The sequence below is a fragment of the Myripristis murdjan genome, chromosome 21 (assembly GCF_902150065.1).
Source record: "Myripristis murdjan chromosome 21, fMyrMur1.1, whole genome shotgun sequence".
Classification (NCBI taxonomy): Eukaryota; Metazoa; Chordata; class Actinopteri; order Holocentriformes; family Holocentridae; genus Myripristis; species Myripristis murdjan.
This window is the reverse complement of record NC_044000.1, coordinates 24,149,469-24,165,963: the sequence shown is the minus strand read 5'-3', so window position 1 is coordinate 24,165,963 and position 16,495 is coordinate 24,149,469. Positions and strand designations below refer to the sequence as shown.

Genomic DNA, 16,495 nt, shown 5'->3' with positions numbered 1-16,495 from the left:
GAAGGGCTAATGACAGTTATGATGGATAAAGGCTTAATAGAGTGCCCAGTAACAATTTCCATGCTATTTTCAAGCCTACTAACTTTAAATGCTGCATACCACAGCTGAATGTAATCATGTCAATCTAAATGTGGAGCGTTCTCTATTCTTGTATAAATGGCGTGTGCATTGGCAGAGTTGAGCTGGGGAGCTCAGGAGCCAATATGTTATTATCTGTCCCTTTAATACTGCCATGCCATGATGCAGTGTATGTGTGACTCACTCACACACACACACACACACACACTTGCATGCACACATCTCAGGCCGTAACCTAGTTGGGAAGTGATGCGCGATGGCGGGCAGTAAGTCAGTGCAAAGTAATCCCACCTCCGGGGCAAATATGGTGTGTGGCTGCTTTTCACCCTCTATCTATTCGGTTTTCTTTAAGCTTGCCCTCATAACTAACCCTGAGCACAGATAACACACACACACACACATACACACACACATACACGCAGCGTGGGTGGAAAGTGGCCATTTTGAACAACTATTTCTCCACTGTGTCTTATCAAATATGAAAAACAATGAATCATGCACTGTTTCAGCTGGAGAATATCTCCCTGTAAATCATTCATGAACGGTTAAAAATAGAACTTGTGGGCTTGGACTAAATTATTGAAGCAGGATTTCCCTTTCATATGGTCTGAAACCATTTAGGTCTCCAGAGGAAATACTTTTTGTGCACAACTTCACATTCTGTCTCACATAAATCTGCTTTTTGGTAACACTGCGACAACACTTATGACATCTACTCATCCCACACTAAACTTTCATAACCATAATATCAATCCATCCATCAGATTTTTAATCCAAACATTATCAAGCACAATCCAATTTTAGGTACGCTGTAAATCCTGCTCTGCCTACGCACCCGTTGCATGGATTCTCCTGGTATTTGGGTGCTGTGTAGGAAAAGGGCGACATGTTCTTGTCCACGAAGGAGCCAAAGCCCAGCCGGAAGTTGCTGGTGAGCTTGCCCATCTCCTGGGCCAGCTTGGTGCCCAGGTTGCGGATCGTGTCCAGGTCATCTTTCATGGAAAGAGAGAGGTCCATGAGGTAGTAGAGGTCTACCGGGTAATCCTCCACCTGCCGCACCTGCACCTCAAACCACGTCTGGTCACCTGGACAGAAACAGTGTTATTTGTTCATTCCGTACTTTATGATATCAAAACTATCATGTAAGTGAGACGGTTGAGTGAGACTCCATGGGAAGATTATTTACCCGGTCGCAGGCTGAGAGAGATCTTCTGAGGCATAATCTGGGTGACATCATACTGGGTTGGCCCTGACCCTTTAGAACTGAGGGGTACGTTTTTCAGGACTGAGGTGCTGCTGCTGGGGAACTCGATAAACTGGGACTCGCAGCCTCTCTTCTGCAGGTTCTGACTAAAATCACAGCGTGACGTCAGCGTCCGCCCCCTCCCAAAATCCTGTAGGATTGAAAGCCACAAACACTTTATCACTGGGGTAAAGAGTGGGATTACAACAGTGCATGTTGGCTACAATCATCCTCATTGGTGAACAACTCTGGGGTTCATTTCTATACCGTTGGTGATCGTATTGCTATATTTGACCTGAAAAGGTTGCCGGGAGGTGAGAATACACTCCAGCATGCAGTCTATCTGGAAGTTAAGATAAGCCTTTTTTAGTCCCACCACAGGGAAATTCACATTACCTCTCCCCTACTGCCATGCATTGTTGTACCAATGGATCTTAATAGTAATGTGGCAGGTGAGCTGCTGTATGGTGAGTGCCCACCTCTTGTGCGCACCAGGCGCAGCTGGGATGGATGAGAAGGCATTCTTCACAGGATGTAGCACTGCCACCCATACACATGTTGAGACCTGACAAGAGAATGCCAAAGATCATAGGCAGCAATGGTAACAGCACATAACGGACAGCTACTTCTCTGTTGGGACTTGGTGTTTCTGTGGTTCCCAGCAGCACCTTTTCCATACTTGATGCTGACAGATAATCATCTTGCTGACTGTAAGGACTTTTAATTTTGCTGTGGTATGTGGATAGTGGTATGCACTTCTAAAATGTGTTACAGGTTATTTTTCAGTTAAGCTGAATCTGACCGCATAAAGCCTCTGTCAAATAAAAAACAATATACACCCTACATGACAGAAACAGCTCTACAGTGCTATTACATGTTGGTGAATACAGTAACAACCAAATGCTGTGTTGTTTTTCTCCTCCATGTGGCATTATGGTTTATGGCTTCCCTGAGACATGGCAGCCTGGAGCGTGAGCGCACAATCAAAACACTGGCTGGGTCAACGGCTTACTAAACACTGATGCTGCAAAAAAACAAAAAACAAAAACAAAAACAGCTGATACTACATAATACAGTGCAATACAGTGAAGTTTGCCTTCTTTATCCTACCTCGAACACCGTGCATAAATGTTTCCAGAAGCATGCAGCACATCCATATCCTCGGGGTCCACATGACTGCACTTTGCGTGTTTATTAGTTGACAAACAGTGGCAGTTTTTTGTTTTTTAATTTATCTCTAGAGCTTTCAAGTTGATTTTTTTTTGTTTTTATTTTTTTTACTTTCCTGCCCGGCTTGACACTGGGTTCAGTCGTCGTGGACCGAAGTGCACTCTGACCATTTCAACTCTTATTCCAAAGCGCTTATTCTGGTCTCATAATAAAAGATCCAAGAGACGCGACGGGCAAGTTTCCATTCCTTTGAGGCATTCCGTGCAAATCCTCCACAGCCTTGTTTAGAGCCCTGTTGAAGTGCAGTCCGCTGAGTTACACTGTCGGGACGCCTCTGCAGCCTTCCACGTCCCTGCCCGCTCACCCATAGCTGACACTAATCCCGCTTCCCCGACCTCTCCATCGATTTTATTTCTCTTTTCGATCCGACACGTCCAGATCCCGTTGGAATATCAATCGGAAAAGTCCAAAATCGACAAATGCACGCAACTCCAAGCCTGCGACTCGTACTGATTTTCCCCTCCAAGTTTGCTCGTCTCTCCGGTTTGCATCCAAGTTGGGAGTCTCCGCCTATTCCCAACTACAGGCGAAAGGGATTACCATTAACCCTTTCATTGCTTCAGCGGTTGGCTAAATACTGTTGACACGCATGTAAGCCTTATATGTGTGGGCACCTAAACCAGCGGTTCCCAAAGGGTGGCCCAGGAACCTACACGGGTCCCCTGTGTTTGTGCCAATGGGTGGCCGACAAAATGAGGAATTAAATAATTTCTCTGTTCCCTGGAGATTGACACCATCAGCGGATATAAACAACGGTAACTGACTGACCACAAGTTTCTCTCTCCTTAATGTGGTTATCATTCCTCCAGCACAATGCACAGCAACTAAAGCCTTATGCGACTTAATATTGATCAAATAAAAAAAAAAAAATCGGTTCCTCAGGCTGAATCCTTAAGAGTTAATGGGCCACTTTGGGGGTCCTTGACATGGTCCTTGACCCTATTTTTAATAAAGCCTGACCGAAAGCCTACTGGATTTTGAGAGCAGATACCAATATCTATATTGGTGTAAAAAAAAAAAAAAAAAAATCTGATATGTTGGTTGATATTTTTGCACATAAAACATTTGAAGTAAACATCAACTTGGTAATCAAATAGTTGCAAGAGATGTGCTGAATGATTAATAAACAGATGAATAAACTTCTCTACTTCTTTAAACAAACCATCTGCTCAGCTGTGATGTGCTGCTCTGAAGTCTGCTAAACAGTCTTTTATGATCAGTTTCTAAATTACCTCAAGTACTGTTTCTGCATTGTGTACCACCTTTATTTTATATTTATTTAGTTTTCTTATCAGTCTATGTACATATTTATATGTCTGATGAGCCAGTGCCACACAATTTTGGCCAGTCAATATGTCAATCAGACTTGTTTTTGCATCAGTAAAAATTCCAGCTCGCAAGCTACGATGAAAACTGTGTCCGGGTCCCTGAACATAATATTTCTGAGGAATAAATTGTGCTAATATCCTTGCCCATCATCAAAAAGCAGTGCAGTGTCAGTTTGATCAGGTGGGCTTCTTTAATCACATGCAGTGAGTTCTTCAGTGTGTGGTGGTGATGACCTGGCATATCCCAGGCTTCGCAGTTCAGAGGGAGTGATCACCACCTAGTGATCACACATGACAACAGGACAGCACACACACACACACACACACACACACACACACACACACACACACACACGAACAGAACTACTAATTCAGCACTTACTGAGATCTCAGAGTCTAAAGCTCCATCTGCCTTGCCTCTTGGCTGGTCTATTAATAGCGAAGAGGTCAGAATAAATGTTGTGCCAACCAAAACTGAGATTGCACAGTCTGATTTAGTATAGTTTTTACTATCCAGAGCACAGAGGTCTGCTAGTCCCTAGCTCAGATGTGGTGTCTTGCCTCTGGCAGAGAATACAGTGTCACCTGTGTAATCTGGAAGTCAAAAATGAAATGCATTTTTTGTTCCTCTTGTCCATTATATCACAGTCGTACATATTGACTTTAAGTGTTGTCCTGGTTTGTTTTTATGCCTGATAAATTTAGGCTTCAGTACCTGTAGTTGCATCTATCTCAGTTCATGTTCAATGCTTACCAATAGCAAATGATGGCTTTTTATGTTTTAGGTGTTAAAGGTAAGTCTGTGCTAAAGTGTTTAATAGCTGCAAAGCCTAAGGAGCAGGATTGTGTTTATACTTAGTTTGAGAATTGTCTGACATATATATATGTGTGTGTGTACATATATATACAGATACACACACACATAGGAGGAAACAGGATTCTATTTGTTTGTTCTCATTATGTTATTGCTCTTGTGTTCGTGGTGTCTTGTAAGCTCTTAAAAGGCTGGGCACCTTTTGGTGCGTGTCTATGAAAAATAAATTACCTTACCTTACCTAATGGTAACACATGCTGGTCAAAGAGTCAAATCCAATTAGAACTGTCAATGAAACATTTCTGCTTGCTTATGCGCACCGAGAAAAACAAAAACTTAGAAAAACAAATAAAAACATAAAACACTTGTTTCAACCAAGTAAATCTTTTTACTTATAGTACAGCAGACACAGAAGCAAATCAAACAGCTGCAATTCCAGTTGACAAACACACTTTAGATTTGTGAGTTGCAACTTAAAGAACATAATATATTTGTATAAATGTATTTTTACTTGTTTAATTGGCTGCCTCATTCATAACTGTACAAGTGGTATTAAATGAAAATCTCAATCCTGAAATACAGAAAAAGGAACCTCTGAATATGCAAATACTGTTCTCAACGAAAAAATAACTGAAAAACATTTTTTTCTAGGTATTAAACCAACTAAACCTTAAGTGAAAATCCTTTCAAATAAAATGTTTTCTCTCTTCTTGAAACATTCAACTAGCAGCACCTTTGAAGCTTTTTGTGCTATTTTGACAATGAACTCAAAACAATTCCCTGAAAACAACAAAAAGTTACACACACCTAGCAGTGCCTCCTCAGGGTGTCGTGGTGCTCCTGGGCTTCGTCAGGAGTTCGGATGTCCTCTTCATGATGGTCCTGAGTGGCAGGCCATTCAGGGCGCCCTTGTGCCTGGATTTCAGCTCCAGCAGGGCATCCACAATCCTCTGTCTCCCAACATCTGGGTGGCGCTGTGTCAACTCTGCCATCAGAGTATCAAAACCGCCCATGGTGGCGTAATGTTGGGGCACACAAGTCCCCTTTGCTGTGGGCAAGACGGACACCACCTTACGCTTTTCGATGCTGAGGTGGAGCCGCTGCTGGGGCAGCAGCTAGAGGGCCGAGTAGAGATAATGCAATAACATGAGCTTAATCCATATAAAACCATAATGTCTTGTCAACATGATTAGAAAATAATAATAATAATAATAATAATAATAATAATAATAATAATAATCAGCAGTCCCAAATATTGTGTTTGGGAACAAACACTTAAAATAACTGCACAACCCACAACAGTTTCCAAAACAGTCTAAGATATACCCTAGTATTTTATACAACTAATCTACTAGGCCACTTCCACAGCAAGAAATGGTTTCACTATGGTCAAGTCAATTTTTTATGATTTTCTGAAAAAGAATCTATGCACAATGTCCTCATTTCAGTCCAAATACAGACTGAAACAAAAAATTAAAAAACAAATCACTTTTTTGTACACAGTATTATGAAGTTCAACAAACAATCAAGTGTTATTTTGTCAGCTTGAAGTTACACACAATCCATTCAAAAGTGCCAGAATGAATTTGAAACACTCTACTTGTGATTTTATAGGAGTGCCCATCACTTCTTAGTACCTCAATGATTTTATTTTGGAACCACACTCTCCATATTCTCACCTTTACTGCAGTGTTTCTGGAGCTAGTTTTGGAGGTCTGGGGCTTCAGGTCGTCCTCTGAGGACCCCGGCCTGCTGGTGGAGGAAGGTGCCTGCTGTAGGGCCTGGCTCTGGCTCCCTGTCCTGGGTCTGCTGATGTGCTCCACATGTAAAGCATGGCCCTGCACGCTGCAGCCATTCAGCTCTCTCACTGCGGCCTCAGCTGACTGGGGGCCACTTATGGTCACTACGGCAACTCTGAAGAACACGACCAGCGAGACGGATGATTGTATCACTGACATTTATGTGCAGAGTTTGTGAAGGCAATTGCTGTTATAATGTTTTAGCCATGTTTAATTGCAGCATACAACCAAAGCACAAGGACTTGGAATTAGTTTATTGGTGCTGACACATAAATACAGCAACATAATTCAGAACTGTGGCACTAGGTGCCACAAATGGTACAGGACCTTAAATAGAATCATGGCTAAAGGAACTGTTGCAGAGTGGTGACACTGGCATAACTGGTGATCATAGTAGTAGTAGTAGTGTGTGTGTGTGTGTGTGTGTGTGTGTGTGTGTGTGTGTGTGTGTGTATTTGTTTGTTTGAGAGACACGGGTATAATACCGAATTATGTGCGCTAGAATTAATCTCCCAATGCAGATCTGGCACTGTGTGGTATTACTACTCATTATTTTACCCTTGATATATGTAAATATCAGTTAAAATCATTTAGTGCAAAGGATGGAGCAGTGGCTCACCTCATGCCATTGCTGAAAGCAGAGATACTGACTTCAGAAGCATGGTACTTCTCAAACAACAGCATCACATCACCCTAGGAGGACAGGATTTAATTTAATGCATGTACTGCCCTCTGGTGGCTAGAAACATCACATGCAGCTTATTAAAAAAACACTGAACAACTCAAAGCAAAAATTCCTTGACTTGTAGTCAATCCAATAACATTTAATGACATGCGACTACTTTAATATTTCAAGACGCAATATTCACATTAACACTGCATATAAGGTGTGAAAGACATTTTAAGCACTGAGAAGCATGTACAGTAGATGTGGGGTTCAGACTCACCTCTGTCACAGTACTTGGTAGATCAGTGACACAGAGGAATGAACTCTTGGTATTCTCCACCTCCCTGGCTGATTCTGTGACTGCATCAAATTCACCTTTCAGGATCTGGTCCAAAATAACATACAACTACACAAAACTGCAGCTAAAATTCTGATCTACCTACATCCACTGCCTGCTTACCATGTTTCATCTCTTTTTTCATCACTGTTGAGACCTCTCTCGTCTCAGCAACTACTGCTGCTTCTGCAGGCTCCAGTTCCTCAAGAGCATCGTGCCATGCCTCGCTATGGTTCAGCTCTTCACATGCAGCTGCTGACAAAAATCAACCACTTCCAGGTTAATGAGCTAAATGGTGAGCAAGGTGCTTTTGCTTCATACTTGCTTGCATTTGTAAAGTGTATAGCAGTTAGTACCACTCTCCTGGAGGACAAGAGAAACAGTTTTCAACGGTTTTCTGCAGACAACCCTGGACTGGAGAGCTGGGTCTTCTCGTCTCTGATGCTTCTGGGAAAGAAATAAGCCAAACACTGGCCCTGTTCAGACTGATTAAGACTAAAATGCAAACTATGCCCAATTAGAAGCACTGAAAAGCCACTTGAGGATTTCATTTTAATAGTGTCCTCTTGGTGGTCAATATATCTCAAAATAATTAAAGGTTGTACGGTAAAAGATACCTTAGAGCTCTTGCCGGTTTGACCACAAGGGCCACCATTTCCTCCATCTACTTTATTATCTTGTCTGTGGGGCTGCTGGGAGCTCCTATTAAGAGACACGTGACAGGATAACATAACAGAAGCCCTGTGAGTCAGTAGTCAAGTCTGTATGAGAGAGGCACAGAAACTGCATGAAATCAGAAAAATAGGCGTGTTTTAACTGAAGTTGTACACAGAAAGCAAACATACCCAGTTGGAACTTTCGCCAGTACATCACCGATCATCTAGATAAGAACAACAGAAGATTAAAACACTACAGATAAATTTGCTGTTTAGTGATGAACAGTTCATCACCCAGTGGAAATGTTTTAAAATTACTCAGCAAGCAGACTGTCAGACCTGTGCAGGGATGTATTGGGTCTCTGTGGTCAACTTTAGGGAGTCAACAGACAGAGGTTTGAGCTGGTCCAGAGGAACCCCTGCCAGGATTTTATCACTCATCTCATTGTAGTCAGACTCCAGTCTTTGCAGGACTCCCACAAGGTTTGCAGGAGTGCCCTCTGATCTGCAGAGAGAAAAAAGCAATGAAAGGAAACAAGACAGTCATACAACCACCATCCCAACTACTTGTCTTTCTTTTGCAATGCTTTTGTATAATTAGCATCCAAATTATGTTTTACATCAAGACTCAACATCCACTGAGTTTCACAGGCAAAGAGGAACTTTGATACTAAAAGGACAGCCACAGAGAGGGAAAGTTTAACTGATACTGATTCATGTCTCCTTGCATTAAGTTGAGCCATTCTCCTTCAGCTGAGGTACAGTAGAGTCTCCAGCAGTGCTGCTTGCACATGTTATATTGCAGAGTCAACAGGCTCCACTCTGCTTGCTGGGCACGCTGGGCACAATCGCAACCTCCCTTAGCACCACAATCCTTCTTCACTGTGCTACCTGAGCTGGAATTAGGGGGAAAAAAGTATAAAGAGCTAATTCTACAGCTAAGAAAATGTACATCTTTAGAAACAAAACAGCAGACTTCAAATGGGTGAATTTAGCATAGATATAACTTTATTTGGTACAAAACCTTGACATTTTTTCTTTCAGCTTTTTCAGTTCCTCTTGAGCTGCCTTCAGTTTGATAAATTCCTGAAATGTTAAACAGAAAAAGTTAACACACTGCAGAGGCCAGTATGAATGACAACTCCTTTGTTTCTACTGTACCTCAGTCAGATAATCCAGGTCTGCCATGTGGACCTCAGTAATGACATGCTTGTCAGCTGTGAGCAGACCCTTGGTTTGGGTGGCAGCTGAGATGCATAGTGCCGTATTTTGCTCAGTGCCAACACAAGCATCACAGGTACTGGTGTGGGTTGAAGTGGACTTGTCTGCAGTACTAATCTTGATTGGCGACTGCTCAGCCAAACCAGACTCACTGCTGTCAGATGTGACCCCAGTGCCACCTGGACTGTCAGTGATTTTATACACGAGGATGCTCATATCATCCTCCATGATGCTGTGGAAGGTTTCGCTCTGTTCCTCACTCCTGGAGCTAGCCTCATATCCGCTGGCTGTGTTAGCAGAGCAGTCATGCACACTGTAGGTCAAGTTAGCACAGCCGCATGGGTAATCATGATCGCTGTCCTCAGTGCCCTCAGCTCGGCCAGGAGTCTCCTCAGTGCTCGGCAGCTCTGAACTCCCCCTGGTGACTGACAGGGAGTCCTCCTGCTCTGGCTTCACTGATTGCTTAATGCTTGCATCACCCCACTCTATTTGGGTACTGTCAAAGCTGTAGTACTCAGAAGGAGGCCCCTGTTCTGTAGCTGACCATTCTGAACTGTTAATATAACAAAACAACAGTATATGAAATTATTTCAGACTTAAGATAAAACCCAATGATAAAGTAGACTTTCCTATCTTTGGTCAAATATTAATGTTATGTTATTTTGTTATTATCACAAATCAGCTTGTTTACCCATAATCATTCTTTGTATTAGGATGTGAGCTGGTCTTCTTCAGGTATGAGTAAGTGTGAGGTTTAGACTATTTTGTCAAAGTAACGGGAGTACTAAAATGCCACACTGTCACTGTTGACTGATACTGGTTGCTAACTCTTCATGAATATCATGGAATTTAAAAGGCAAATGATTATACTGAGAAAAAAAAAAAACTTAGCTTAGCGTAATGTCAAAGCCTAAGAGAGCATTTTTGAAAACAAACTGCGAGCATTAAAAAACAATGCATAGATGTGTCAACCACAAGATGCAAACTCACCAAAGGTGACTGGTTTGACTGTAGTTGCAGTAACTGCTCTGGCCCTGTGTGACTGCAGACTGGCTCCTTGACTCCGAGGACTCTCCCTTCTGCCAGTGTCTCTCCAACTCCATGTCCACAAACAAGCTGTTCTGTGCTGCTCGATCCTTGCACACTGGCACACTGCTACTACCCCTGCTGTCCGGACACGCTGGTCTTTCTTTCCACATTGGGGACGACAGCGGGCCCTTTGAATAAATCCAGCATTGGTCACCTTTTTTGCAGCAAATTTACAACTTGCAGCCAAACAGCACTATCTCGTTCACTGTTTACAATAGATATCATTGCCAAGTTGATGACCTTAAAATGTGTTTACCTTCTTTTGGCTTGGTTCCTCTGTGATGCAGCTGCTGTTGTGGGCTCTCTGGACACTGTCCTGCTGCCTCACAAACTGGTTGGTGGGACGATGGTCTCCTGGCTGTTGGAGCTCTTTCTGAGAATTTGCTGTGTGCATATGAATGGGAAGCAAATTGATGTTTTGATCTGCAGTGGGGCATTTTTCATGCTTGGCTTACAGGGAGTATTGTACAAAAAAAAAAAAAAAAAAAAAAAAAAAATCTAGCTGGAAAAAAAATGCTGAATGTAAGCCTAATGTGACTAATGTAAATCATCTTTCACATAGTCTTTTTCTCATTTTTAAAATAATCTTCAGTATTGTAATCTTAATCTTAAAGTAATAATGAGCATCACCTTGAGGGTATAACAGCTGCTGCTGAATGGGTGTGTAACAGTATCTACACCAGTTTGCTCCCGGTGGACAGCTGATTCGACAACTACCACACACAGTCACACCATAAAATGTAGGCCTTCTGCATCTGAGAGAAAAACATAATAATGTAAAAAATATTCACTATCAAACTACAAGCTTACCTATGTAAAAACTACTTATCTAGTGGTTTATTTCAGTCTGATGCATAAACTGGTATACATACACATTTATGAAGGTTGACATTAACATCTGGGAACGAGCATCGCTTGCCCTGTCATCTGCATTGGTTGGAAAAGAAAGTTACTCATTTACTCTCAGTACTCTCTCACTACTCAGTTACTCTCAGTGCACAAAAAATTCATAGAGAGTCTAACAGACTTACACCTGACATAAACATGATGCCGGGACACTTCTAGGAAAGGATGATTTTTCAGAAATTCGTGAAATCCTCCTTCATCTAAGAGACAGGAAATACAGCAAGTGAAAATTAAATTGAACTTAAAATTTAAACATTTAGAATTGGTTCATCTGTTATTGCCCTCTGAAATGAGAACATGCATAAACTCCACAGCACAAAGTTATCTTTTCAGAGCCTGCCTGGCTGATAAGCACATCATTGACGTTTAAATTAAACTGAGTGGTTTTTAATTGATTTGTTCTCTCCACACAACAAACAATAAAACATACAGGGGTTTATGAGGCTATTACTCATTTAAACAGATTTTAGATTGCATTTTAGCTATTTATTTTGTCTGCAGTATTAAACAGATGTATTGAATGAGATAGATGGTGCAGATATGATTATATACTGTGACCCCGGTGGCCCTAATGTACACTACCTTGGATCAACTTCCTGTCCTCCACAGGCAGAGAGAGGTACCAGCCCAGCAGCTTTGGGTCAGTCAACTCCAGGAATTGGTGAGTTTTCACCAACTCAAACACAGACCTGCAAATGCAGGACAGTTTATGTATTTTGGTAACCAGATCAACTGTATTATTAATAAGGCCATTCTGAGGGAGGGCTATAGCTGCACACCTATCCAGAAGCAATTTTCTGCATTCTTCTGCTGAAAGAGACCCTGCAATGAGATGATGAATGAATACAAACTGCAATTTCGATCCATACCATCATTTTGTCCACATGCACAATAAGATATTATTGATGTATAGCTTGTAATATATGGTTTTGTGTGCCTTCCAGTTGAGAAACCAAAGTACAACCTGCAGAAACAAGCGGTGACCAAACCAAAGCCAACTCTGCGGTCCTATTCCTGACCAAGTTAGCTAAATTACATACGACTTTAACTTTTTTAAGTTACAGAGGTAATCCAGTGAGTTAAAGATGTGTAGTTTCACTGGAGACTTACTTGGACCCGGATTTTCGACTCCGTAAAACAAACTGTGCGCCATCTGATGCGGACTCAGCACGCCTGTACAGCCGTAATGAAACGGGAGCGCAGGTGTGTCGTGCATCACCGGCACGTCGTTGGTAAACAAAAGCGGAAACAAAGGCCACGTATTCTGTTGAGTATCCCGAATAAATCAGTCGTCAACACTGCAAACAGAAGTATAATAATCCAAGTACAAATACGACTCCTCAATGTTAGCTACACCCATGTACCAGGTGCAGGGAAAAACGGCCCAAATTAGCTACGTAACGTTAGCAACAGCTAATTAACTATCCGCAACCACATTCGTCGACCAGTTTATACAAAAAGGAAAGCAGACAAGTAAACCTAAATTGTGGTCTTCCGTTGCTTTAAAGTGCTAATAAATTACTTAATTATTAAATTAAGTGTTACCATTTCGAGGCGCTGGCGTTAGCAACGTTAGCTTCGGCTGGCTAAGTTAGCCGCGTCTCTGAAACGGTCAAAGCGAGGAGGGCTTGACGCTGCCTTCGACTAAATATCGGTTTATCGCTGTGTTAGGTGTTATTTACCACTGAAGTGCAGCTATTCATTAAAGTAACTCATACCGCAGGGTGGCGCTACGGGCAGCAGGCTTCAGGTGAGCGTGGCTATGGCAGGAAAGTTGAGTTGAAGCCGTTAGAAGGGCTTCGTCTTCCCTCTTGAGTTGTCCCGGACCGTTTTTTAAAAACAAACAAACAAACGAAAAACTATTTCCTCATAGTTTCACCTAAACCGTCCAGCTAATGTTACACGATATGCATGCTCATTCGACTTTGCAAATATTTTTATGATTTTTAAAACATTAATTTTTTGGTCATATTTTATATAAAGGGGGTTATGGCCCATCCCATTTTTAGATGGCATAACACACTGATACTACTACTACTACTACTACTAGTTACTAGGTTACCTACTAGGTTAGGTTATTTTCCACCGATGTTTAAACTGTTAATACTTCTGTTTAAATTGTTCATATTTCTATCTTTTTATAATCCTTGTTTATAGTGCTTATATTGCTTACTGCTATTTATCATGTGTATACTGTGTATTTCTTCTAAATTTGCACATCGACCTACCTCTATGCACATTTTATACACCCATGCACACGGTTTTTTCTGTTTTTTTCTGTTTTTTTTTTTTTTTGTTTTTTTTTGCACATTGCTTTTTGCACACTGGGTTGTACTTAGGTTATTCTGTTGTACTCAGATCTTATTCTGTTGTACTTAGATCTTATTCTTTATTTTTATTTCTTTTTATTTACTTAATCTGTAATCTGTGGATACTGCTGAAAAAATGTGAATTTCCTGCGGGATGAATAAAGTATCTACCTACCTACCTACCTACTACTACTAGCCTATTAATGATGATGATGATGATGATGATGATAATAATAATAATAATAATGGTAATGATAATGAAATACACAAAACAAATGAACACATTTAATGACAGTTTACATGTAAAGACAGGAAAACTTTTGTTTGCGTAAGTCACAATCTTTAAAATCAGCTGTTCTTAAAGAAAACACTGTAAAATGTGATCTTAGATGTCTTTTTGTGTTTTTGTGTTAAGGAGACTAAATATGATGTTCAGTCCCATCATTAAATTAGTATATTAAAAAAAAAATCTGCAGATGAATCCATTATTAGTAGTTTTTAGTTTTACCATTACTTGTTAGGATGTATTTTATTTTATTTTATTTTATTTTATTTTTACTCAGTCACAATATATTCTAGTTCCCTGTCGTGTTGAAGCAGGATGAGGACTTGGCCACTAGGGGGCAGCCATGGTTCATGTAAAATAAATATGAGCTCACATCACAAGTTCTGATCAAATCAATGAGTTTTGTGTAGTTGGTGTGCATGCGTGAATGTGTGTGAAATTGCATGCGTGCGGGCGTGAGTGTGTGTGTGTGTGTGTGTGTGTGTGTGTGACAGAGAGAGAGAGAGAGAGAGAGAGAGAGAGAGAGAGAGAGAGAGAGAGAGAGAGAGAGAGAGAGAGAAATGTGTTGTGTAATGCAGAGTATTAGAGCCAGTGTCACAACATGGCAATTAGGATTATGCATACAGTGTGTTGGCCAAAGAGGTGAATGGGAAAGACTTGAGCTGTTCCCTTCTCGACAGCATGACCCATATTGCTCAGTAGTAGCCAGAACAGAGAAGTTCAACCTCTCAAACTGCAGAAGACAGACTTTCTCTGTCCTGACAATGTGTTGGAGAGTGTGTAGCATGGTCTAAAAAATGCAATGCTGATACCATAACACACTTGAGCAGCCATGTCTTGTATCTGGATCAATAATCCACTTTGGATGCAGTTAGTGGTCATGTGGTATAATGCATGTTGATGGACTATCCATGTGGTTTGTGCACTCTCCTCCTCACACACGCCCCTTCACCCAGGGCAATATATATCCACCACTGTGTAATAGTGTATGCATCGATGTATTGTGATGTTTGCAACATATAGTCTGTTTTGATTCATTTGTTTGGTAGCTTAAATCATCCCTCCAAAGCCAACACACACACACTCACCTAATTATTCTGACTCAGAAATACTCTTACTTTACTCCACTGTTTCCCTCTGCTGGTTAGTGAGTGGGGCTCAACGTCCAACAGCATTCTGCATTGGTGATGGACCGTTTCCAAGGCAACGTGATATCTTTAAAGCCTCAATCTTATCACTTGTTCTTGCTAAGTGGATCAGGACCATTAAATTGGGATCATGGCTTTACCCCGTAGGTTGAAGGTTCCTTGTGGAAGAAAGTTTGACAGTATAGAGGCAGGGGCATTTTTTTTCCCCAGCCATAATCATAACCAGGCCTGTTCTTTAGTCAAGGATTTGGGATGTAACAAATACAAATTTTGGACAGCGCCGAGGTGTACTGATGTATAGTTCCCTCTGAATGTGAAAGGAGGATTGTGGGAGGCATGTGAAAATTCGCAGCTAAGGTGTTAACATTCATAATTAAATTTTCACAATCACTAGTTCTTTTTTTTTTTACTTAATTTTATTAATTAGATACGCTCAGTAAATGAGAGGCAGAAGTAAAGTAGAAAATGATTTTGTAAAATGTTGTAAACCATGATGAAGTTTGTCATGTGGAGGTATTGAGGAGTATATACCAGGTTGGATGGTGTGATTTTTCTTTTAATGACCAAAATATTGCATGTGGATAGGTACAGAGTTATTAACCAGCAGATCACTGGCACATCTTTGAAGAAAGTGCAAGTCCTTAAATCCAGCCCAGCCCCATCCCGTTGTTTTCCAGTGCAAAGATGCATTCACCTTGTCTTCCTGTGTGGTTGCTGAAAACGTTACTGTTTGACCTTCAATCCTCTCATTGTTCCTCTCTGACACATGCATTTTACATGGCTACAGTTTCATGCTCTACCCAGCACTTGGGACTCATCCTAGAAATGCATTTTCTCACACTTCATGTGTACTTCATGTTTCCTGTAGTCAGACCTTTGTAGCCTATACATCATGTGGCATATTCTAGGTTACCTGGACCTATGAACATGAAATCTTAAAGGCTCAGCATCCCCCACATCTCAAATGTGTTTAGGCCTCTCACAGAAGGAGGAATACAAAGAGCACCTCGGAGTGGAGTTTATCAAATAAACATCAGTTATGAGTGATGACAGCAGCTATACACATACGCACGCACTCACAATATCAGGGCAGGGCTCCTCCCTTGGGCACAGTAAAAGGCCTTTCATAGCATTCAAAGGCACTCTTCTCTCTCCTCTCTCTCTCAGTCAATGGAAAGCTGCCTGCCAGGCTGTGTTACTGGAGACCGGAGCGAGGCTTTTACACTCCGGGCTTTGATAAGACTGTGACTCAACACCAGGGACTGTGCAGGGCATCACAACAATGCCTGCTTCAAGAGCTTCCCCGGTCCTCTTACACATCAGATACCATGTGTTTGAGTTAAATTAAAAATTGTAACACTGCAACAATATTTCAAGTCTGATA

At 41.4% G+C, this 16,495-nt stretch overlaps 2 protein-coding genes across 10 annotated transcripts in view; both read right to left on the bottom strand.

Moving 5' to 3' along the window:
- The window catches only part of itgb5 (integrin, beta 5), a 50,033-nt gene extending 46,913 nt beyond the window's left edge, over nt 1-3,120 (bottom strand). Inside the window, exons 1-4 of the mRNA XM_030080409.1 lie at nt 2,432-3,120; nt 1,801-1,886; nt 1,265-1,472; nt 914-1,163 (exon numbers count right to left, since the gene is read on the bottom strand). Coding sequence (XP_029936269.1) covers nt 914-1,163; nt 1,265-1,472; nt 1,801-1,886; nt 2,432-2,495 — 608 coding nt within the window. The 5' untranslated portion in view covers nt 2,496-3,120. The remainder of the gene's footprint in view (nt 1-913; nt 1,164-1,264; nt 1,473-1,800; nt 1,887-2,431) is intronic.
- Nucleotides 3,121-5,067: 1,947 nt separating this feature from the next.
- On the bottom strand, nt 5,068-13,172 carry rbm44 (RNA binding motif protein 44). Of its 9 annotated transcripts, none has more exons than XM_030080143.1 (21): nt 13,087-13,172; nt 12,479-12,632; nt 12,148-12,190; nt 11,951-12,057; nt 11,494-11,568; nt 11,335-11,389; nt 11,093-11,217; nt 10,719-10,846; nt 10,364-10,590; nt 9,314-9,926; nt 9,177-9,238; nt 8,857-9,048; nt 8,492-8,657; nt 8,342-8,376; nt 8,114-8,198; nt 7,853-7,943; nt 7,620-7,751; nt 7,440-7,519; nt 7,112-7,185; nt 6,373-6,607; nt 5,068-5,808 (listed from the first exon to the last, which is right to left on the bottom strand). In XM_030080143.1, the coding sequence occupies exons 2-21, from the start codon at nt 12,582-12,584 to the stop codon at nt 5,515-5,517; spliced, it is 2,925 nt and encodes a 974-aa protein (XP_029936003.1). In that variant the 5' UTR covers nt 12,585-12,632; nt 13,087-13,172; the 3' UTR covers nt 5,068-5,514. The 9 variants fall into 9 exon arrangements, with proteins under 9 accessions (XP_029936003.1, XP_029936007.1, XP_029935997.1 ...); XM_030080147.1 differs by lacking the exon at nt 13,087-13,172 and adding an exon at nt 12,914-13,059; XM_030080137.1 differs by lacking the exon at nt 13,087-13,172 and adding an exon at nt 12,914-13,059 and having other exon boundaries at nt 7,620-7,748.
- Nucleotides 13,173-16,495: the final 3,323 nt, after the last annotated feature.

Excerpts from the sequence above, each read along its gene's own strand:
- rbm44 (XM_030080147.1), bottom strand. Across the intron at positions 10,847-11,092 it reads GCAGCTGTTATACCCTCAAG|CAAATTCTCAGAAAGAGCTC; the intron begins GTGATGCTCATT and ends ATATGCACACAG. Across the intron at positions 7,944-8,113 it reads AAACCGGCAAGAGCTCTAAG|AAGCATCAGAGACGAGAAGA; the intron begins GTATCTTTTACC and ends TTTCTTTCCCAG.